This window comes from Nicotiana sylvestris, chromosome 2, assembly GCF_000393655.2.
Source record: "Nicotiana sylvestris chromosome 2, ASM39365v2, whole genome shotgun sequence".
In the NCBI taxonomy this organism is placed as follows: Eukaryota; Viridiplantae; Streptophyta; class Magnoliopsida; order Solanales; family Solanaceae; genus Nicotiana; species Nicotiana sylvestris.
Genome location: NC_091058.1, coordinates 10978289 through 11001033, shown reverse-complemented (window position 1 = coordinate 11001033; position 22745 = coordinate 10978289). Strand labels below are relative to the sequence as shown.

The 22745-nt window shown below is 37.6% G+C and overlaps 3 protein-coding genes across 3 annotated transcripts; all 3 read left to right on the top strand.

Annotated features, from left to right (window-relative positions):
- The first annotated feature begins 2965 nt into the window (after nucleotides 1–2965).
- On the top strand, nucleotides 2966–4797 carry LOC104210404 (zinc finger protein ZAT9-like). The gene has a single exon (XM_009759305.2). The coding sequence runs from the start codon at nucleotides 3253–3255 to the stop codon at nucleotides 4627–4629; it is 1377 nt and encodes a 458-aa protein (XP_009757607.1). The 5' UTR covers nucleotides 2966–3252; the 3' UTR covers nucleotides 4630–4797.
- An 840-nt stretch (nucleotides 4798–5637) lies between these two features.
- On the top strand, nucleotides 5638–7645 carry LOC104210411 (BAG family molecular chaperone regulator 8, chloroplastic). The gene is made up of 2 exons (XM_009759315.2): nucleotides 5638–6406; nucleotides 6643–7645. The coding sequence occupies exons 1-2, from the start codon at nucleotides 5783–5785 to the stop codon at nucleotides 7339–7341; spliced, it is 1323 nt and encodes a 440-aa protein (XP_009757617.1). The 5' UTR covers nucleotides 5638–5782; the 3' UTR covers nucleotides 7342–7645.
- A 2659-nt stretch (nucleotides 7646–10304) lies between these two features.
- Nucleotides 10305–13296, top strand: LOC104230561 (pentatricopeptide repeat-containing protein At5g39350). Its single transcript, XM_009783400.2, has one exon. The coding sequence runs from the start codon at nucleotides 10809–10811 to the stop codon at nucleotides 12861–12863; it is 2055 nt and encodes a 684-aa protein (XP_009781702.1). The 5' UTR covers nucleotides 10305–10808; the 3' UTR covers nucleotides 12864–13296.
- The last annotated feature ends 9449 nt before the right edge of the window (nucleotides 13297–22745 follow it).

Here is a 22745-nt window from a genome sequence, read left to right as displayed (position 1 = left end):
ACTCCAACTTGAAACTACTCCCAGATTTGAATGGGTAGTTATTTTTTTATAGATTTTTTTTTGCTTTTTATTTTAAATAATTTAAAAACTCCAACTTGAAACTACTTCCACCCAATTTGAATGGGTAGTTTTTTTTATATTTATATTTTCGTTTTTTATATAGTTAATTATAAGATATCTATATTTATTAATTCAAATAAAGTAATCAATTAATATATATATATATATATATATATATATATATATATTCATATATATGGTAGTTTTATATTTTTTTATTATTTTCATTTATATATATATATTTAAATTCAAAAAGAATAACCAATAATTAATTATTAACTAAATAATAAATTTAGTTATTAAATAATTAATTTATATTTTCATTTTTTATTATAGTTAATTATAAGATATCTTTTTTTATTTTAATTATTTTAAAACTCCAACTTGAAACTATTCCCCGATTTGAATGGGTAGTTTTTCTTTTGTTTTTTTCCGTTTTTATAGCTTTATTTATTTTTTGCTTTTTGATTTTAAAATAATTTAAAAATTCCAACTTGAAACTACTCCCACCCAATTTGAATGGGTAGTTATTTTTTATATATATATTATTTTTATTTTTTCATTATAGTTAATTATTAATATAGATATAGATAAGAAATCTATATTTATTAATTAAATTAAAATAACCAATTAATATATATATAACCAATTATATATATACATATATATATATATACATATATATGGTAGTTTTTTTTAATTATTTTCATTTTTTAGATATATTTAAATTAAAAAGAATAACCAATAACTAATTTAATAACTAATTATGCCATGTGTCATTCTATTGTTCTTCCATTTGGCTTCATGAGGTGCTTTTTTTCTTCTGCTTTTATATTTTTAAATAATTTTAAAACTCCAACTTAAAACTACTCCCCAATTTGAATTGCTAATTTATTATTTTTTTAATTTTGTTTTTTATATTAAAATTATATTAGAACTCCAACTTGAACTACTCCCCAATTTGAATGGATAGTTTTTTTTCTATTTTTTTTGTTTTTTATAGCTTTTTTATTTTAAAATAATTTAAAAACTCCAACTTGAAACTACTCTCACTCAATTTGAACGGGTAGTTACTTTTTTTTATATTTATATTTTTATTTTCTAATTATAGTTAATTATAAGATATCTATTTTTATTTTAAAATTATTTTAAAACTCCAACTTGAAACTACTCCCCGAATTGAATGGGTAGTTTTTTTTTGTTTTTTTTTTATAGATTTTTTTTTTGAGTTTTTATTTTAAAATAATTTAAAAACTCCAACTTGAAACTACTTCCACCCAATTTGAATGGGTAGTTTTTTTTATATTTATATATTTGTTTTTTATATAGTTAATTATAAGATATCTATATTTATTAATTCAAATAAAGTAATCAATTAATATATATATATATATATATATATATATATATATATATATATATGGTAGTTTTATATTTTTTTATTATTTTCATTTTTTATATATATTTAAATTCAAAAAGAATAACGTAATAGTTAATTATTAACTAAATAATAAATTTAGTAACTAAATAATTAATTTATATTTTCATTTTTTATTATAGTTAATTATAAGATATCTTTTTTTATTTTAATTATTTTAAAACTCCAACTTGAAACTATTCCCCGATTTGAATGGGTAGTTTTTCTTCTGTTTTTTTTTCATTTTTTATAGCTTTATTTTTTTTTTGCTTTTTGATTTTAAAATTATTTAAAAATTTCAACTTGAAGCTACTCCCACCCAATTTGTATATATTTTCATTTTTATATATATTTAAATTCAAAAAGAATAACGTAATACTTAATTATTAACTAAATAATAATTTAGTAACTAAATAATTAATTTATATTTTCATTTTTTATTATAGTTAATTATAAGATATCTTTTTTTATTTTAATTATTTTAAAACTCCAACTTGAAACTATTCCCCGATTTGAATGGGTAGTTTTTCTTCTGTTTTTTTTTTCCATTTTTTATAGCTTTATTTTTTTTTTGCTTTTTGATTTTAAAATAATTTAAAAATTCCAACTTGAAACTACTCCCACCCAATTTGAATGGGTAAGTTATTTTTTTATATATTTTATTTTTATTTTTTTATTATAGTTAATTATTAATATAGATATAGATAAGAAATCTATATTTATTAATTAAATTAAAATAACCAATTAATATATATATATATATATATATATATATATATATATATATGGTAGTTTTTTTAATTATTTTCATTTTTTAGATATATTTAAATTAAAAAGAATAACCAATAACTAATTTAATAACTAATTATGCCATGTGTCATTCTATTGTTCTGCCATTTGGCTTCATGAGGTGCTTTTGTCTTCTGCTTTTAATTATAGATAGATATGGATAAGAATAAATTATAAATATATTCTTAACGGGTTAACAGATTATCCGTTAGGAAAATTGAACAATCCGTCCCCAAACCGATAAACCGTTAATAAAAAAATTTCAATCTGTTCCCCGTCTGTTAAACCATTAACCCAATTCCATTAAACTTCAGTTTCGGTTCGGTTTTCGGTTTCGGCTCAGTTTTGAACACCCCTAATTAGCTCGATACTAATTTTAATCCAGTGATAACTTATACCAGGTTTGCTAACCAAACAAAGTATTAAGGTGGTATTAAATTTTTATACCAACACTATATCTACTTATACCTCATACCAAACGACCCCTTAAAGTTTAATTATTCTTTTTGTCCTTTTTTTGTTTAATTTTGCACAAATAAAAGGATCACGTGTCAAATATTTGCTATTGCACGCAAGTTTTTCTCCTCTATTAGATAGTCCTATAGATATAAAGACTGAAAGTCGCCCCAAAGTTTCAAGAATTCAAAAGTCAAGAATCCCGTTTTCAGCTCACTCTTTAATTGGTTAGTTTCCGAGTATATAAAACCCCCAAAAAACCAACCCCAGTAACAACCCATCTTCTCCATTGATTTAGTTAGAGTCAAGCTCTAGACATAGTTTTATGCTTTGTGGCAAATGGAGAGGCCGACTTAAAAGGGTTTTCTTAGTTCCATAATATCTGAATTTTACTTCTGAATACACAATTCCCATTACTCTTTTCTTGATTCTGCAATTTTTTTTTTTACCTTGAGTGCACCATTGTTCTTTCAACATTTTCTACTGATCATTCTAATTCTCATTCAGTTCAGATTCTTTTCCGAACCAAAATGGAAGAAACACCAGAACAGAAGCATAGATGCAGGTTTTGTAACCAGAGTTGCAGTAGTGGGAGGTCATTGGGAGGTCACATGCGGGTTCATTTAGACTTGATTTCAGCAGAAAAGAAACAGAAAATTGAAGCTGAAAACAAGATGGGTTCTGAAGAAGAAGAAGAAGGTGATAATCATTTCGATAATTTGAGCATTTCAGAGCAATCTGACTGTAGCATGAGTCAAGAAAAGGGCAATAATATCAGCACTAACGATGTTGATGATATTGACTCAGTTGGTTATGGTTTAAGAGAAAATCCAAGAAAATCTTGGAGGGTTTCTGAGTTAAAGCTTAGCTCTATGAAAACGAAAAACCTCTGTAAAGAATGTGGCAAAGAATTTTCCTCTACACAAGCTCTATCAGGTCATTTAAGGACTCATTCGAAAAAAGGAACAACTGAAAAAAGTCATATTTGTGAGAAATGTGGTAAAGGTTTTGCTTCAACGAGAGCTCTTTATGGTCATATGAAAGTTCACGTGAAAAGATCAAGGGATGATCAAGAATCTGAATCATCAAAACAAAGTTTGTCTGATTTTGAGACTGTGTGTCCAATTCGGAAGAAGAGATCAAAGATAAAGTACAAGACTGATGCAAACCCTGAATCCTCTTATGCAATTAGTGAAGTTGAAGAAACGGAAGAGGCTGCTAAGACTTTGATGATGCTTTCTTGTGGTGTGAGAGACTGGGATGAATACCTTTCAATTTCAAAGCCTCTTAAAAATGAAAATGTCTCAATTCCTGAGACTAAGGCTGGCTGTTCTGATTCTGGCTGTGTTGATGGTTATGAAAAGAAGTGTGAAAATGAGGTAATAAATGATGAATTTTCAGGCAAGTTGATGATGATCAACACTGAGATTACAAGGGTCTGTTACTCTACTACCATACTGGGATTGGATAATGATCCAAGGTCGGATCTTGCTTTTCTGAATTCTTGTTCAGTCAAGAATGCAGGGGTTGATTTTCAGGTGCTGAATCCAGAGAAAAACTTTGTATCTGATATGGTCAATTCCCAGCTTGAAAGAATTGATAATAGTCCAGTTGAATTGGGAACAATTGGAGTAATGAGGACAAGTCCTGAGCCTATCAAAAGCAAGGATCACAAATGTCCAATATGTTTCAAGATTTTTCCATCAGGCCAATCTTTGGGAGGCCACAAAAGGGCTCATTATACTGGATTCAATGAAAGCAAAACTAAAGAGACTATGGTGAAAAAATTGGAGGATCTTACTGATAATCATAGAAGTTTTGATTTGAATAATCCTGTAAATGTTGTGGATGGAGGGGAAAAAGATGTTGTTGAGCTCAACCTTTGGTGGGTTGGTGGAAGTAGTTGAGATAATTCATTCTGATTTTCTGTTGAAGAGGTTTTAGAATTAGATAATTCATGATTCTTTTGCATGTTTGAAATTCATCATTGTAAAGATAGTTCTATAATTCTGTAATAACACAGGAAAGATTTTGAATATCCTGTTTGCTGTATAAAGCGATAAACCATAATGAGAATGAGGCAAACAAATTAGTACAAACATTACTGTTTACTTTTGCATTCTTGCATTGAATTACTACATCTTTTCACAGGCCACAGTAAACCTATGAATGTCTTTATCACTTTTAACTCTTGGGAGTACTTCTGGTTTTTGGCTACTGTGCAGTCTAGGGTTGGATTTGATTTGTTGAATTGGAGAGAAACATGTTTAGATGAAATTTCCTGGATTAAATATAAGATTAATGAAAAAGTAGCATCTGGTCTTTGCAGCGGATTATTGAATGACCTAAGGTATATACAAGTTACATCAATTAGCCAATATGATGTACTTGATCTGAGCTCTAATTCCTCCCCCCCCCCCCCCACACACACACCACACACACACCAATATGGGAAAAATCTTTGACCCTCTTATGAATTATAATGTTCTAAATTAAGAATAATACATCCCTGTGCCTTCAAAATGGGCTGAAAAAGAGCAGTCCGGTGCACTAAGTTTTCGCTATGCGCAAGGTTCGGAGAATGGCCGAATTACAAGAGTCTACTTTACGTAACCTTATTCTGCATTTTTGCAAGAAGCTGTTTTCACGGCTTGAACCCCTGACCTCCTGGTCACACGGTAATAACTTTCTTTTTTTAAACTTTCAAATGCCTCCTCCTAAATCAAAACAATAAAAATGACCTTTCTTTTTTACAAACTTGGTGCCAATTTTCAGTCAACAACAGTCATAAGATGGGAAATGCAGTTCTGTGCCAGCTTGGTGTGCTCACTGTCCCTTTGCACGTGCTTGAGAAAAGAATATTTTTTCTATTTTTTTATGGGAATAAAGTTTCTAGGCTTTAACCACAGTCACATAGCACTCAAAATAGAACAGTACAGTAAAAATTTTATTAGACGATCTTATCAACGTCTCTCTAACTTAACCAAATGTCTATTTACCCAAAAAAACGTTGAGCCAAACACTGTCTTTCACTTTTTCCCAAATATTCGTTTTCGGAAAATGGCTTCTCACCATCACTACCACCACCACCCCACGGTGGCCGCCACCAACCCCACCCCTATCTCCGCCGTCTGTTACTGCTATTCTTGTTACCCCACCCCATCCCCGTACCCTCATCCTCCACCAACAAATCCACCACACTCCACTCCCCCTTATACCCACTACCCCACTCCACAGACTCACTTCTGTGCTTCCCATCTAACCTCACCCCCACCACCCTACAACCCTCCTACCCAGTGTCAATGCCAACCCCTTAACCAAAATCATCAATATTTTCAAGAAGTCGATCATCGAGTCAACAAAATACCAGAACAGCAAACTCAACGCATTGTTACATCTCTTCTCCGTCGGATCGCCGCCTTAGAATCTTCCCTCCGCCGCAGCTCTTCTATTTCTCCTCGTTCTCGTCAGTCCCTACGCGATGCTGCAGCGCGTACTATTCAAACGCACTTCAGAGCCTTCCTTGCTCGTAGATCGAGAACCCTCCGGCAGCTAAAACAGCTGGCTTCCATCAAAACAACTCTCAATATTCTCAAATCGTCAGTTTCTGGTAAACCCCATTTTGATACTCAAGCTGTTTCTCACAGAGCTATGGATTTACTTGTTAAACTTGATTCTATTCAGGTAATTAATTATGCTCTAATTGCAATTTTGCACATTTGATTTATACACTTATCACAATCCTATGTGAATAGCTTCTGGTGGAATCACTACCCTCTGGACGAAAAACTATAATGTGTATACAGGTCAAATCTTAATTTTTAGTACATATATATATTAAATCTTAAATACCTTATGGAAATTCCTGGATTCGTGACTGAATACCTCAAAAGTGTTGAAAAAGGGGTTCTTTCTTGCAGGGGGATGATCAATTAATTAGAGATGGTAAAAGGTCGATAAACAACGAACTGACTAGATTTATGAAGGTAATTAATGGGGTTTCGGTATTTTCAAGTAGAGTAGTGAAGAATGTGAGGAGTGGCAACAAATCTAGGGTTTTTAACAGTGACCGTGAAGTGGAACTTGGCACAAATCTTAACGAAGCCATCGATAAGTTTGTTGCTACGGTAAATGAATCTGAAGAGGAAGAGGAAGAGGAGGAGCACCTAAAAAATCCTAGAGTTTCTGAAGCTAGAAAATCTGGGGTTTTAAGACGAAATAGGGATGAAGGTGGGCTTAAACCAAAACAAAAGAAATCTGTGAGCTTTGCAGAAAATGTTGATGGGCAAGAATCATTTGATGCTGATGAGATAGAGCTGATGAAAAACCTTAGCAGAAGAGTTGAAAAAATTGGAGCTTTATCCAAGGATGACGCTGAAGTTGATGAGGAAGAAGATGGAGGCCGGTATAGTGGAAGTAGTGATAATGAAATAATGGATCCAAATTACTACATTTCAAGAAAAGATGATGGTTATAATGAAAGGAATGTGAGAGATGAGGATGAGAATGAAACTGAGAGTTTCTTGTTCTCAGCACCATTGCCTGTGAAGATGGAAGCTAGAGCTGCAGCTGATTATATCAACAACAGGAAAAAGGGTGTCAAGATAGTTGACAATTGAATAGTAAGTCCCCAACAAGATGTCAAGATTTGAACTTTGGTGAGCTTGACAATTAGGTGGAAGTTTGAGCTTCTGCAATTCTTGGGAATTATTTGTAACTGTTAGTGATGATAGTGATCTTGATGACTACTGTTAGGTTTGATTATGGAAAGTTCATGTGTGTTGGAGTTTTGGATTTTGGCTGTTTTCTTCTCTGCCATTGTGGTAGGAATGGGAGATCTTTTGGATGTAATATGGCCTTGTTCTGTATGTCTTAATGATGATTGTTGAAGAGTTTAGAAGTCACATTTTGTTCAAAGATGAATCAACAGGTGGCTATTTCCTGTGGAGTTGTTTTAACTTTTAAAAAGGTTCTTTCTCCCTGATTGTTGCTGAATTCAATGGTCAATTTGGACGATCAGTAGTAGTGGACAGTGTCATTGTAACTGTAACTTATAAAGAAAAATCAAACCTCTTATAGTCAAAGCCTCCCTAATTTCATTCCAAACTGAAGGAAAAAATCCATTCCAATCTTGTCTTCCTGAAAGCTAAAGTACATTTTATGCCTGTCTTTTGTTGTGAAAAGAATGTTGAGGATGCATATTCAAGTGTGGTCAACTTATTAACAAAGCCTAAACACTTACAGGTGATCAGCTCAAGATAAGTCAAAAGGTTTATAAGAGAGTCGAAGAGCCTAAACCCTCACAAATCTATATATATATATAAGGTAGGGAATGGAAAAGTTGATGTGGCACATCTCTTTGGCTTGAATAGCCATTTATCTTTTTTCACAATTTTTTGAGATTTCTTTCCTATTTTAACCATTACTTCAATAATAATTAACTAAGAAAAAACGAATCGTTTACGTTGAAAAAGCACCATCTCACTTATAAAAGAAGTCTAACAGTATCTTCTTCCATCTTGATAATGGAGAAGCCGTTAAGTTTACCTCCTTTTACATGTTTTGATCTTATTTTTTTCTCTTTCTCACCTTAAAGTTTATCCTTTCTTTCCGTTTTGCTGAATAATACATCATTATGATCCATAAATGTAATTTCTGGTTATTATTTCCATTCGTTCCGTTTTACAGAAGTATTTAATGTACATTATTATGATTCATGAATGGTAGTACCCTTTATATATTACTGTATTCCATGGGCTTTGGAAATCAAGTAAATGGAAAAATATTCATAGGTCCGTGAAGCAAATTATTGAGTGAAGAGCAAAGATATCTTATTTTCCGATTCTCCAACTATCATTTCTCGAGAGAGAGATATAGAAACATACAACAATTACCATCCAATCTCCCTATTGCCTTTTTTTTTCTTTTAAATCGGTAGAAATTTATTGTTGCTCTCTTTTATATATTTCTCTAATTTAGTGGATGTAATTTTATTTACCCAATTTTATTTTTTGGTGATTCATTGATGTATTATTTTTGGCTGATTATTATGGTTTTTAACTGGTATTGCTCTCTTCTTTCTTTGGGACCTAGAAGCGTAACTTCTTATTTTGATCTCAATAGTATGAGTTTTGTTAATGTGAAAGCAGGTTTGTCAAGGTATTGCAATTTCTTTGTCATTTGTTGTGTAAGCATATTTGCTAATTAGTTGGTAATATTAAGGACTATATCAATAATAGTAAGTTTAGATTTATTTTAACATAAGCTTTGTCAGATAATTTACATATTTTTGGTGTCCTTATCTTATAGAGGGGCTGAACAAGTCTACCTCCCTTTACAAAAATTGTGAAATTCAGTGGCAGGATACTTTATTCCGATATCTCCCCCCGAAAAATGAATTAAATGATATTTTGTTTTATTTTATATGTTTTTTATCTCGTTATTTTGTACAATTCAAAATTGTAGTAGATGAAATAACGCAAAGTTATAGTATAGAATTCAATAATTATATATCTTCTTTCTTTCTATAAATTGGTTGTGTCTCTTTACTCGAACTTACTCCATTGTCTTTGTTATCTTTTGGATTAGCTGTACAGAAGGAGAGGAAAGAAAAAAATGAAGAGGAAAAGATTAAAATAAATGCAATACCAAAGTAGGATAGAAAAGAGGGTAAAGGAGGATAAAGAGGAAGTCGGCAATAGGGTTCATTTAGATGGTAGAGGGAGATTAATGAATAGAAAAAGTTAGAAAAAGAAGAATAATGAAAGAAAAATAATGTAAAAAAGGAGAGCGAACACAAAAACTTATTTCCCCGCTATTTTGGTTTATTTTTACTTTGTTTCTTTTAATTTTAATTGAATAGAAGAAAGTTCATCAAATAAAAAATTTACTATCTAATGATAGCAACAACAAAAAAAGTTCTTAGATACATATATTTCAATTATATTAGAGTAAGGTGTATAAATCTCCCCATACACACAAAATGTATGAAAATATATCGTTCATTTAAGATCTAATTCTACTAAGAGTATCCATATATTGATTTTATCTGTATGTAAACTTAATTTTCTTATTCAAATAGTTGAAAATTTTATTTCATCTGACTAAATATATATAATTTCTAAGTTTAATGATGTTTTATCATAACCGCGCGAAGCGCGGCAAATTCCCTAGTTTAATAATAATGCTAATATGCGAAATCTACGTCCATTGGATAACCAAAAAATACTTCCCATTATTTCTCATATTTTACTTATCAATGATCAAATAATATGAACTTTGACAAATGTTTCGACCTAAAACTTTTTTGGTAAGTTGCAGCAACAATAACAACAGACCCAGTATATTTCCAATAGTGTGGGGTATGAGGAGGGTAGTCTGTATGCAGACCTTACCTCTACCTAATGAAGATTGAGAGACTATTTCCAATAGACCCTCGGCTCGGAAAGGGTGAGAAGAAGAAGGAGGAGGAAGAGAAAAGCAAGAAAGGAAGAGAGAAGAAAAAAAGGGAGCTAAAGGATAAGTAGTACCAACTAATAACAACAGAGAACACAATACCTGAGGCGAACAAAACCACATAACGCTATAAAGATCTAAGAATATGAAGGGACATGCGTGTTACTAAGACTAACAGTTTTCAACTTCCTACTAACCTTCTACCATAATCCTCGATCTTTTAACCCTCTTATCAAAAGTCATGTCCTCAGTGAGATGAAACAGTGTCATGTCCTGCCTGTTCACCCCTCCCCCGTGCTTCTTAGGCCTACCTCGACCTCTTCTCAAACTCGCCATGGCCAACCTCTCACACCTCCTAACGGGAGCATCAATGCTTCTCCCCTTAATGTGTTTGAACCATCTCAACCTCAACTATATTGGATTTTATTTTGAAAGAAGGAGTTAATTTATGTCATTTATGTTAAATTGGTTATGAGCTACTAGTTTAACCGACGAGCTGACCTACCATAAACCGAAGATTAAACCAAAACAAGAAAAGAGGTCATAGAAACTGAGGAATTAGCCAGACAGCGCCAGTAGCCGAGACAATGGTGAATTGCTCGTAGCGCAGAAAGAGTACCTTTTCTAATTCATGAATGGCCCATCTAAGCCACTGTCCAAGAAATTGACGAACCTTAAACGAGTCGTTGAAACAACTGCCACAGCAGCAGAGCAATGCAAGTCTCTCCTAGACCATTGCGCCAAAACCAAATCTTTAAGAAGCACCAAAGGAGTCCATGGCTATACCATTACCCTCGGCCTCCTTCAATCCCTCAGCTCCACCCATTTGCTTTCTCTGCTGACAGCAGCATATGCAATCTGTGGTCACACTTCGTACGCTCGTAAAGTGTTCGATGAATTGCCTCAACGAACCTTACTGGCATACAGGTCCATGATTAGGATGTACACCGAGAAGGGGTTGCCTAACGTTGCGCTCAAACTCTTTGGGGAAATGCTGCGATCTGATAAACACAAGCCTGACAGACATACTTTTCCGTATGTGATTAGGGCATGCAGTGACTTGTTCTTACTTCAGCAGGGTGTTGTTATTCATGGGTTGACTGTTATAAGTGGGTTTATGTGGGACACTTTTGTGGGAAATTCACTTTTGACCATGTATATGAGTTGTGGAGATAAGAAGGGCGCTAGGAGGGTCTTTGATGCAATGCAGGCTCGAACCATTGTGACCTGGAACACTATGATCAGTGGGTATTGCCGAAATGATAGTCCCAAGGAGGCCCTAATGACTTTCAAGAGAATGGAAGATGCTGGTGTTGACGCTGATTGTGCCACTGTGCTTTCCCTATTGCCTGCGTGTGGGCGTCTGAAGGATTTTGAGATGGGTAGAGAGGTTCACTCACTGGTCGAAGAATTAAGTTTTTGGGACAATTTGTCTGTTAGGAATGCTGTCGTTGATATGTACGTTAAGTGCAGTAGAATGGATGAGGCAAGGTTGGTTTTTGAGAAGATGATTGATAGAGACGTGGTGACTTGGACTACAATGATCCATGGGTTCATTTCAGATGGTGACATAAAAAATGCGCTGTGGTTTTCTCAAAGGATGCAGCTTGAAGGTGTAAAGCCGAATGCGGTAACTCTGTCATCACTTCTTGCTGCATGCGCCAGTTTGCCTCATTTGAGGCTTGGTAAATGCTTGCATGCTTGGGCTATAAGGCAGGACCTTCAGTCTGATGTTAATGTAGAAACTGGCCTTATTGACATGTATGCTAAATGCAATTGTTTTAGACTTGGCTATCAGGTGTTTGCAAAGACTAGCAAGAAGAGGACTGTCCCATGGAATGCAATTTTGTCTGGGTGCCTTCATAATGAGCTTGCAAGAGAAGCGATAGAGCTTTTCAAGCTAATGTTATCAGAAGCTGTCAAACCAAATGATGCAACCCTGAAAAGTGTACTTCCTGCATTTGCAATTGAAGCTGATCTCAGGCAAGCGTTGAGCATACACAGCTATCTTGTAAGATCCGGATTTGTTACAAGAACTGAGGTAGCTACTGGTTTAGTTGATATATACTCAAAATGTGGAAACTTAGATAATAGTCACAAGATCTTCAATGGGATACCCAAGAAAGAAAGAGACATAATTTTGTGGAGTACGTTAATAGCTGGTTATGGGATGCATGGGCACGGCGAGACGTCTCTGTCACTGTTTAATCAGATGGTGCAATCTGGGATCAAACCTAACGAAGTCACTTTCACCTCGGTTTTGCATGCTTGTGCTCATGCTGGTTTGGTGGATGACGGTCTTTGTTTGTTTAATTTCATGCTTAGAAATCACTCTGATAGTCTTAGAACAGATCATTATACCTGTATGGTTGATCTTCTAGGTCGAGCCGGACGACTTGAGGAAGCATATGAACTTATAAAAACTATGATTCTCGAACCAAGTCATGCCATCTGGGGTGCACTGCTAGGGGCCTGTGTGATACATGAAAATGTGGAACTGGGAGAATTGGCTGCAAGGTGGCTATTTAAGCTGGAGCCAGAGAACACAGGAAATTATGTACTGTTGGGAAAGATCTATTCTGCAGTTGGAAGATGGAAAGATGCAGAGAATGTGAGAGTTTTGATGGATGAAATCGGACTAGTAAAGACTCCAGCTCAAAGTGTCATTGGGGCGACAAGTAGGTGATTTCTTTTGCTTTCTTTGTCCTTGTAGCTGAAAGCCGTTTTCTGATGCAAATAGATCCAAACGAGAGCTTAAGCTGATGGAAACTTCTGAGGAATATGCGATAAAAGGATGAGAGCTAGCCCTCTTAGTCCCTCTGTGTCACCAATACAATTGTGACATTGGGTCAGCTATTGCTTGGGCTGAGGATCAGCTTATGTTAAGGCCCAGTGCAATTTCTGCAGTATTGAGCCCATTAATTAATTACCTCTCTCTTGTTAGTTTATATTCCCTCAAACGGCTATAAGCCCAATCAAGGACAAGTGTCCAATAATTATAGTACTAGTTTGTTAGGAAGACAGCTGTAGCTAGCTGAATATCCTTATTTATCCTGATATGTATTTGGAGGAATCTATCAATGAAATCAGAATTTGCTTAATTTTCTTCCTTTATGTTTTTCTTTCTCCCAACAATCCAAATTGGCAGCCCAGGTGCTACATTTGGTATCAGAGCATCGATCCAATGGTGGATCCACAACATGAAATTACTGACGAAAAAAGAACTCTGACTCTCGAGCTTCAACTTCAGTCATTCATGGAGGCTTCGACGAAACGGATGGAACAAATGGAAACGATGGTGAAGGATTTAAATCGGCGAGAAGATTCACGAGCAGCTGCACGCTCGTTCATGGAGACAGTTCAGGGAGGCTCCTATGTTGAATCTGGTCAGTCATCTGTAGGGGGATTATTTCGCCCAGCATCAGCACCGACGACTCCCGTTTCCTCCTCTTCGGCGACGGTAACCCCTAGCTTCTCAAACATGAGTCGTGGTCTAGTTTTGAGTACCCCTCATCCCATGGTTCCTCGTGTAAGCTCTATTCCGAGTTCCTATTTTTCTCATACCCTTCACTCTACTCTAAATTCCACTATTCCTGTTTCCCTCAGTGCTTCACAACCCTTCACAAGTTTTTCAGTTTCCAGTGGGCTACTGCTTCTTAACCATTATCAAGCCATCCTTTAACCTTTGGTACTTATGTGGGTACCCAAACACCTCCTATATCTCACCCTTCAGTTCTTTCTTCAGCCCAATTACCACCTTATATGTCTACTGTTCCATTGTCAACAACCACACGACACAAATGCCCATTTTCACCACACAAGCACCCATGTCTATGTCCCAATTACCCCTCACTTTGATTTCACACTTCCAACCCTGTTTTCCCACTCTGACCTTACGGCCCATAACTTGCGATTTCTAAAAGCTAAGTTGGATTTCCTAGAATTTGATGAAAATAATGTCAGGGGATGGATACGTCGTTGCCAGTACTATTTTGACTACTATCAAGTCCTAGAGACTGCCAAAATGACATATGTAGCAGTGAGTGTCAAGGACAAGTTTGATAGCTGGTTTGATTCGTACGTCATTGATCATGGAGGGCAGGTGTTTTGGAACCAATTTTGTGTGGATTTGTGTGCACGTTATGATGGAATTGGGCCGCTAGATGCGGTCACTGTTTTAAATAGGCTACACCAATGGGCCGACGTAACAAGCTACCAAAAACGTTTTGAGGATCTACGCTGCCGAGTCCAAGTAGTTAGACCTCATTTCGATGAGCTCTATTTTATAACATGTTTTGTGGGGGGCCTCAAAGAGGAGATTGGGCCATTGGTGAAAGTCGCAAATCCACAAACATTGTTGGCAGACTACAATATGGCAAAACTCTATGAGCAGTCCTAATATGCCCAAGCAAAGAATTCCTCTGCCAAATTTTCTAAGCTACACATATAACCATTCCTACAAAACTACCACCCAAACCCCATTCCCAATAACCAAAGGCCCAAATCCTATATTACCCAACAAACCCATAGCCCAAAAGGTCCCAAATCTCCAAACACTTCGTGAACAAAATCTATGTTACAAGTGCCACGACAAGTATTTCCCGGGACACCAGTGCAAACCAAAAGTATTAAATGCTATAGAAGGGCAGGAGGAGAAGGCAGTAGGAGATGGGGAGGAACCAGTAGAGGTGGTTGAAAGAATGGAAGAGGTGGACCAGACTGTGATTTCTTTAAATGTATTACTTGGCCTCAATCATGCCCCTTCCACAATCAGAATCAGAAGATGGGTCAAGAAGCATCCAATTACAGTTTTGATTGATAGCGGGTCTACGCATAGCTTTGTAGACCCAACCATTGTGAAGCAACTCAAATGAAGAACAGAGCCCATGGCTAAGCCCATGAAAGTATGGGTAGCTAATGGACAAATTATGAGTTGTACTCAATTGTGCCCTATTTTCAAATGGAAAATGAATGAGGAAGTGTTGACTTGAGACTCTTAAAGGCTGGGGAGCGGATATTATATTGGGCATGGATTGGGTGGATACGATGACCCCAATTGTTCTACACACTAAGCCACACAACATTTCTTTTTTCAGGGGGGACAAAATCATCACCTTGATAGGTTGTGATAATTCTGGGTCGAGTGAATCTTGTGATGAAAAGGTTATTCAGAAGTTGTTAAGGATGGGCCAATGTATCATTTCCGCCCAACTGACAAAACTAGATGCCTTACCCAAAGATGACAGACCACCAGAACCAGTCCAAAACTTATTGTCTAGATTTGTGGACATATTCCAAAAGCGTAAAAACCTTCCCCCAAATAGGACTTGTGATCATGCAGTCGAGCTGCTACCAGGGTCTAAGCCTGTTAACATTCTCCCTTATAGATACTCATTTGAGCTGAAAAATACCATCGAAAAAATGGTCAGAGAGATGATGAAAGCTCAAACAATTTCACCTAACACTTCTTCTTTTGCATCCCCAGTCATATTGGTTAAGAAGAAGGATGTTGCGTGGAGATTTTGTGTGGATTATCGTAGGTTGAATGACATAACGATAAAAAACAAGTATCCAATCCCATTTGTGGAAGATCTTTTGGATGAACTCCATGGGGCTAAAATATTCTCCAAATTGGACTTAAGGTCGGGCTATCACCAAATAAGAATGAGGCCGGGGGATGAGTTCAAAATTGCTTTTCGGACTCACCATGGACTTTGAGAATTCAAAGTAATGCCCTTTGGGCTTACCAACGCCCCTGCCACCTTTCAAGCTCTGATGCACGAAGTTTTCAGCCCTTACTTGCGTAAATTTGTCCTAGTTTTCTTCGACGACATCCTGATCTATAGTGCTAATCTGAATGATCATGTCCAACATCTAGAAGTGGTTTTTAAAGTGTTGAAAGCAAATCAGTTGTTCGCCAAAATATCCCAATGCAGTTTTGCCAAGGCCCAGGTCGAGTACTTAGGGCACATTATTTTAGGGCATGGAGTAAGTACTGATCCAACCAAAATTGAGGCAATGGTTAGTTGGCCCTATCCTGTCACCACTAAGGAGTTGCGTGGGTTTCTGGGACTCACTGGATACTACAGGCGTTTCATCAAAGGATTTGCTATCATTAGCAAGCCACTGACTGAATTGTTAAAGAAATGGGCATTCAACTGGAACGAAAAGGCTGCAGAGGCCTTTGATGAACTGAAAAATGCCATGGTCCAAGCTCCAGTACTAGCCTTACCTGACTTCTCAATACCATTCATCGTGGAGGTAGATGCGAGTGGTACGGGAGTGGGGGCTGTTCTGATGCAAAATAGCAGGGCAATCGCCTTCATGAGTCAAGCCCTTAGTCAAAAGCATTTGGGCCTCTCTACATATGAGAAAGAATTGATTGCCTTGTTTCTAGTAGTGGAAAAGTGGCGGCACTATCTTCAACCCCACCATTTCATCATTCGTACCGACCATTTCAGCCTCAAATTCTTGAGAGACCAAAGAATCACCACAGCTCTTCAACACAAGGGAATCACAAAATTAATGGGGCTGAGCTACTGAATACAGTATCGAAAAGGGGCAGATAATGTAGTTGCTGATGCTTTGTCACGCAGGTTCGAGTCTACTGAAGAATACAATGGGCTTTCAACTGTGCAACCAAAATGGGCCACTGAAATAATGGAAAGCTATGAAGGGGACCCTGAAGCTCAACACATTCTAACACAACTAGCAGTCGATAGCAATGCCCTACCCAACACTACCTTACAAAACGGATTGATTAGAATAGATGGCAAGATATTTGTAGGGAGTAAGGGTCAATTACGAGAGAAACTTATTGAACAAATGTATTCCACACCCTGGGGAGGACATTCGGGAATTTTGGGCACCCAACAGAGGTTAAGGGCCTTGTTCTTTTGGCCAGGACTACTGACTGAGGTGAAAGAGAAGGTCAAGAGTTACGAGGTTTGTCCACGCAACAAGGCAGAACATGTTCCTTATCCCGGACTTTTGCAACCTCTTCCAATCCCTTCAAGAGCTTGGGAACACCTAACCATGGATTTCATCAAAGGACTACCAAGGTCATTTGGAAAGGATACTATTCTGGTAGTCATTGACAGGTACACCAAGTATGCACACCTATTTACATTGACTCATCCTTACAACGCAACTCAAGTAGCTCAGTTATTTTTGGATCACATTTGCAAGCTTCATGGAGTCCCTAGCTCAATTCTGTTAGACCGTGATCCCATCTTCATAAGTTTGGTAGGTGAGATTTGCACTTTTGGTCCCTATCTCAAAACTATAAATACCCCCTTCCATTTCATTGTATAACACACCAAAAAAAATATATCAAAACTTAAGAAGAAAGAGTTTGAGAGGGAGAGAGATGTATTTCCTTTAGGAATGTTTCCTAACAGGGGAGTGACAAAATAGTGAGTAGAAATACTAGTCGGGTATTTTTCGGGAAACACTTTTGTGTGCGCCACTATTTTGGGTAGAGCTCAGGAATTGTTGTACCTCCAAATTATTGGGGAAGTCTCTCTTTGTATGCCTGCTAAATGTTTTAGTGGAAGTTGGTGTCGGATTTGTGGACGTAGCCTAAACGTTTTAGGTGAACCACGTTAAATATTGTGTCATTTATTTTTGGTTTCGTTGATCATTTATTTTATTCCGCTGTGCAGTAGTGTTTAGTGCCACCGGGTCCTAACAAGTGGCATCAGAGCTTTGGTTAGAGTACTATTCATACGTACGGTACTATTCATACGTACGAGTACTATTCATCCATACGGGCACTATTCATATCCACGGTTACTATTCACCGTCGGAATTTTTTTTAGATTGCAGAAGTCTGTCAAATTCTGATCTAAATGGAGGCGAGGACAAGCAAGATGGTCAACCTGAATGGCACAAATTATCACTTATGGAGAAACAAGATGAAGGATCTCCTGTTCGTGACAAAGATGCACCTGCCGGTGTTCAGTTCTCAGAAACCTGAAGATAAGTCAGACGAGGACTGGGAATTTGAGCACAACCAAGTGTGCGGCTACATACGGCAATTTGTTGAAGACAATGTGTACAACCACATTTCTGGTGTGACACATGCAAGGTCGTTATGGGACAAGCTCGAAGAGTTGTATGCCTCTAAAACAGGTAACAACAAATTATTTTACTTGACAAAATTAATGCAAGTAAAATATGTAGAAGGGACAACTGTGGCAGATCACCTTAATGAAATACAAGGGATTGTCGACCAGTTGTCGGGAATGGGCATAAAGTTCGATGACGAGGTACTTGCTCTTATGGTGCTGGCAACACTCCCAGAGTCATGGGAAACCTTGAAGGTTTCAATCACCAATTCTGCACCCAACGGTGTGGTAAACATGGAGACAGTCAAGAGTGGCATTCTGAATGAAGAAATGAGACGCCGATCACAAGGAACATCTTCTTCACAGTCAGAGGTGTTGGCTGTTACGACCAGGGGGAGAAGTCAAAATAAGAGCCAGAGTAACAGAGATAAGAGCAGAGGTAAATCCAACAAATTTGCAAATGTTGAGTGCCATTACTGCAAAAAGAAGGGGCATATCAAAAGATTTTGCCGACAGTTCCAGAATGACCAGAAGAAGAACAAAGGCAAAAAGGTGAAGCCCGAAGAAAGCAGTGATGATGAAACGAACTCCTTTGGTGAGTTCAACGTTGTCTACGATGACGACATTATCAATCTGACAACCCAAGAGATGACCTGGGTGATTGATAGTGGGGCTACCATTCATGCGACGCCACGGAGAGAACTCTTCTCATCTTACACACCTGGAGACTTTGGTCGTGTAAAGATGGGAAATGCCAATTTCTCAACAGTTGTAGGCAAAGGTGATGTTTGCCTAGAGACCATGAATGGGATGAAGCTACTTTTAAGAGATGTCAGGCATGTTCCAGATATGCGCCTGAATCTGATCTCCGTAGACAAGCTCGATGAGGAAGGTTACTGCAATACCTTCCATAATGGCCAATGGAAGCTCACGAAGGGCTCATTGGTGGTGGCGCGGGGCACGAAGCAGTCAAAGTTGTACGTGACCCAGGCGAGCATCTCCCAACAAGTTATAAATGTTGCGGAGAATGATAGCAATATCAAGTTGTGGCATAGACGTCTTGGCCACATGAGTGAGAAGTCAATGGCGCGTTTGGTAAAGAAGAACGCCTTACCAGGTCTAAACCAGATCCAGTTGAAGAAGTGTGCTGACTGTTTAGCTGGGAAACAAAACAGAGTTTCGTTCAAAAGATTCCCTCCTTCCAGAAGGCAAAATGTGTTGGATCTGGTACACTCAGATGTATGTGGACCTTTCAAGAAGTCCCTCGGTGGTGCCCGATATTTCGTGACCTTTATTGATGATCATTCACGAAAGACATGGGTATACACGCTGAAGACCAAGGATCAAGTGTTTCAAGTTTTCAAACAGTTTCTGACCTTGGTGGAAAGAGAGACTGGTAAGAAGTTGAAGTGCATCCGGACAGACAATGGCGGTGAATACCAGGGTCAATTTGATGCTTACTGTAAAGAGCATGGTATTCGACATCAGTTCACACCTCCTAAAACTCCCCAGTTGAATGGCTTGGCTGAGAGGATGAACAGAACTTTGATCGAGAGAACCAGATGTTTACTCTCTCATTCAAAGTTACCAAAGGCTTTCTGGGGTGAAGCTCTAGTTACAGCAGCCTATGTGCTGAACCATTCACCCTGTGTCCCTCTTCAGTACGAGGCTCCAGAAAAGATTTGGTCAGGAAGAGATATCTCTTATGATCAATTACGGGTATTTGGCTGCAAAGCCTATGTCCATGTTCCGAAAGATGAAAGGAGCAAACTTGATGTCAAGACAAGGGAGTGTGTATTCATCGGCTATGGTCAAGACATGCTTGGCTATAAGTTCTATGATCCGGTGCAGAAAGAAGCTCGTCAGGAGTCGAGATGTCGTGTTCGTTGAGGACCAAACAATTGAAGACATTGACAAAGTAGAGAAGTCCACTGATGATTCTGCTGAGTTTGAGTTGCCTCCAACAGTGGTGCCGAGACAAGTTGGAGATGATGTTCAGGATAATCAACCTGAAGCCCCTGATCTTCCTAATGAAGATGAACCAGCAGATACTGAAGGTAACGAGGACAATGGTGATGATGATGCAGACGAGGAGGATCAACCTCAACCACCAATCCTCAATAACCCTCCTTATCACACAAGATCTGGAAGAGTTGTGCAACAGTCTACCAGATATTCTCCACATGAGTATGTGTTACTCACTGACGGGGGAGAACCCGACAGCTTTGAAGAAGCTATTGATGATGAACATAAGGAGAAGTGGATAGAAGCCATGCAAGACGAGATGAAATCCTTGCATGAGAACAAGACGTTTGAGCTGGTGAAGTTGCCGAAAGGCAAGAGAGCTTTGAAGAATAAGTGGGTGTTCAAGATGAAGCATGATGAACACAATTCCCTTCCGAGATTCAAAGCAAGATTGGTCGTCAAAGGTTTCAATCAAAGGAAAGGCATTGACTTTGATGAAATATTCTCACCAGTTGTGAAAATGACCTCAATACGCACGGTGCTGGGATTAGCAGCAAGCCTCAACCTGGAGGTTGAGCAGATGGATGTAAAAACCGCCTTCCTACATGGTGATTTGGAAGAGGAGATATACATGGAGCAACCAGACGGTTTCCAGCAAAAGGGGAAAGAGGACTGCGTTTGTAGATTGAGGAAAAGCCTCTATGGCTTAAAACAGGCACCAAGGCAGTGGTACAAGAAGTTCGAGTCGGTGATGGGGCAACACGGCTACAAGAAGACAACTTCAGACCATTGTGTGTTCGCTCAGAAGTTTTCTGACGATGATTTCATCATCCTATTGCTCTATGTGGATGATATGTTGATTGTTGGCCGGAATGTTTCCAGAATTAATAGCTTAAAAGAACAGCTAAGCAAGTTCTTCGCCATGAAAGACTTGGGGCCAGCAAAACAGATCCTTGGGATGAGGATTATGCGAGACCGAGAAGCCAAGAAGTTATGGTTGTCTCAGGAGAAGTACATCGAGAAGGTACTTCAACGGTTCAACATGGAGAAAACTAAAGCAGTTAGCTGTCCTCTTGCTAACCACTTTAGATTGAGCACCAAGCAAAGCCCGTCAACAGATGATGAGAGAAGAAAGATGGAGCGGATTCCATATGCTTCAGCAGTAGGAAGTTTGATGTATGCCATGGTTTGTACACGGCCAGATATCGCTCACGCTGTAGGAGTGGTAAGTAGATTTCTTTCTAATCCAGGTAAGGAACATTGGGATGCTGTTAAGTGGATTCTCAGGTATCTTCGAGGAACCTCCAAACTATGCTTATGTTTTGGAGAAGACAACCCTGTGTTGGTTGGCTATACTGATGCAGATATGGCCGGAGATGTTGATTCTAGAAAATCAACTTCAGGATACTTGATTAACTTTTCAGGGGGAGCTGTGTCATGGCAATCAAAGTTGCAAAAATGTGTTGCATTATCAACTACTGAAGCTGAATTCATCGCAGCAACGGAGGCTTGCAAAGAATTGATATGGATGAAGAAGTTCTTAACTGAACTTGGATTTTCGCAAGACGGTTATCAGTTATTTTGTGATAGTCAAAGTGCTATCCACCTTGCGAAGAATGCCTCATTCCATTCCAGATCCAAACATATTGATGTGAGATATAATTGGATCAGGGATGTGTTGGAGAAGAGGATGTTGCGGCTTGAAAAGATCCATACAGACGAAAATGGATCGGACATGTTGACCAAGACTTTACCGAAAGGGAAGTTTGAGTTCTGTAGAGAAGCTGCAGGGATAGTGGATCCACCATATAGTTGGAAGGGGGAGAATTGTTAGTTTTTCCAACAATTATGGTGATGTATGGGAGAGGTAAGCAATGATGCAACTCTCCTTAGTGAGATAAGCAATGATGCAATGAGTGGTAGGTGAGATGGGAATATTGCAAATTGATCCTTCTTGGTAGGTGAGATTTGCACTTTTGGTCCCTATCTCAAAACTATAAATACCCCCTTCCATTTCTTTGTATAACACACCAAAAAAAAAATATATCAAAACTTAAGAAGAAAGAGTTTGAGAGGGAGAGAGATGTATTTCCTTTAGGAATGTTTCCTAACAGGGGAGTGACAAAATAGTGAGTAGAAATACTAGTCGGGTATTTTTCGGGAAACACTTTTGTGTGCGCCACTATTTTGGGTAGAGCTCAGGAATTGTTGTACCTCCAAATTATTGGGGAAGTCTCTCTTTGTATGCCTGCTAAATGTTTTAGTGGAAGTTGGTGTCGGATTTGTGGACGTAGCCTAAACGTTTTAGGTGAACCACGTTAAATATTGTGTCATTTATTTTTGGTTTCGTTGATCATTTATTTTATTCCGCTGTGCAGTAGTGTTTAGTGCCACCGGGTCCTAACACAAGTGTCCAATAATTATAGTACTAGTTTGTTAGGAAGACAGTTGTAGCTAGCTGAACATCCTTATTTATCCTGATAAATGTATTTGGAGGAATCTATCAATGAAATCAGAATTTGCTTAATTTTCTT

Bases quoted from the DNA above. Each gene is read 5' to 3' on its own strand.
- LOC104210404 (XM_009759305.2), top strand. From the start codon at position 3,253: ATGGAAGAAACACCAGAACAGAAGCATAGATGCAGGTTTTGTAACCAG.
- LOC104210411 (XM_009759315.2), top strand. From the start codon at position 5,783: ATGGCTTCTCACCATCACTACCACCACCACCCCACGGTGGCCGCCACC. The intron at 6,407-6,642 runs GTAATTAATTAT...TCTTTCTTGCAG, and splicing joins TTAAACTTGATTCTATTCAG to GGGGATGATCAATTAATTAG.
- LOC104230561 (XM_009783400.2), top strand. From the start codon at position 10,809: ATGAATGGCCCATCTAAGCCACTGTCCAAGAAATTGACGAACCTTAAA.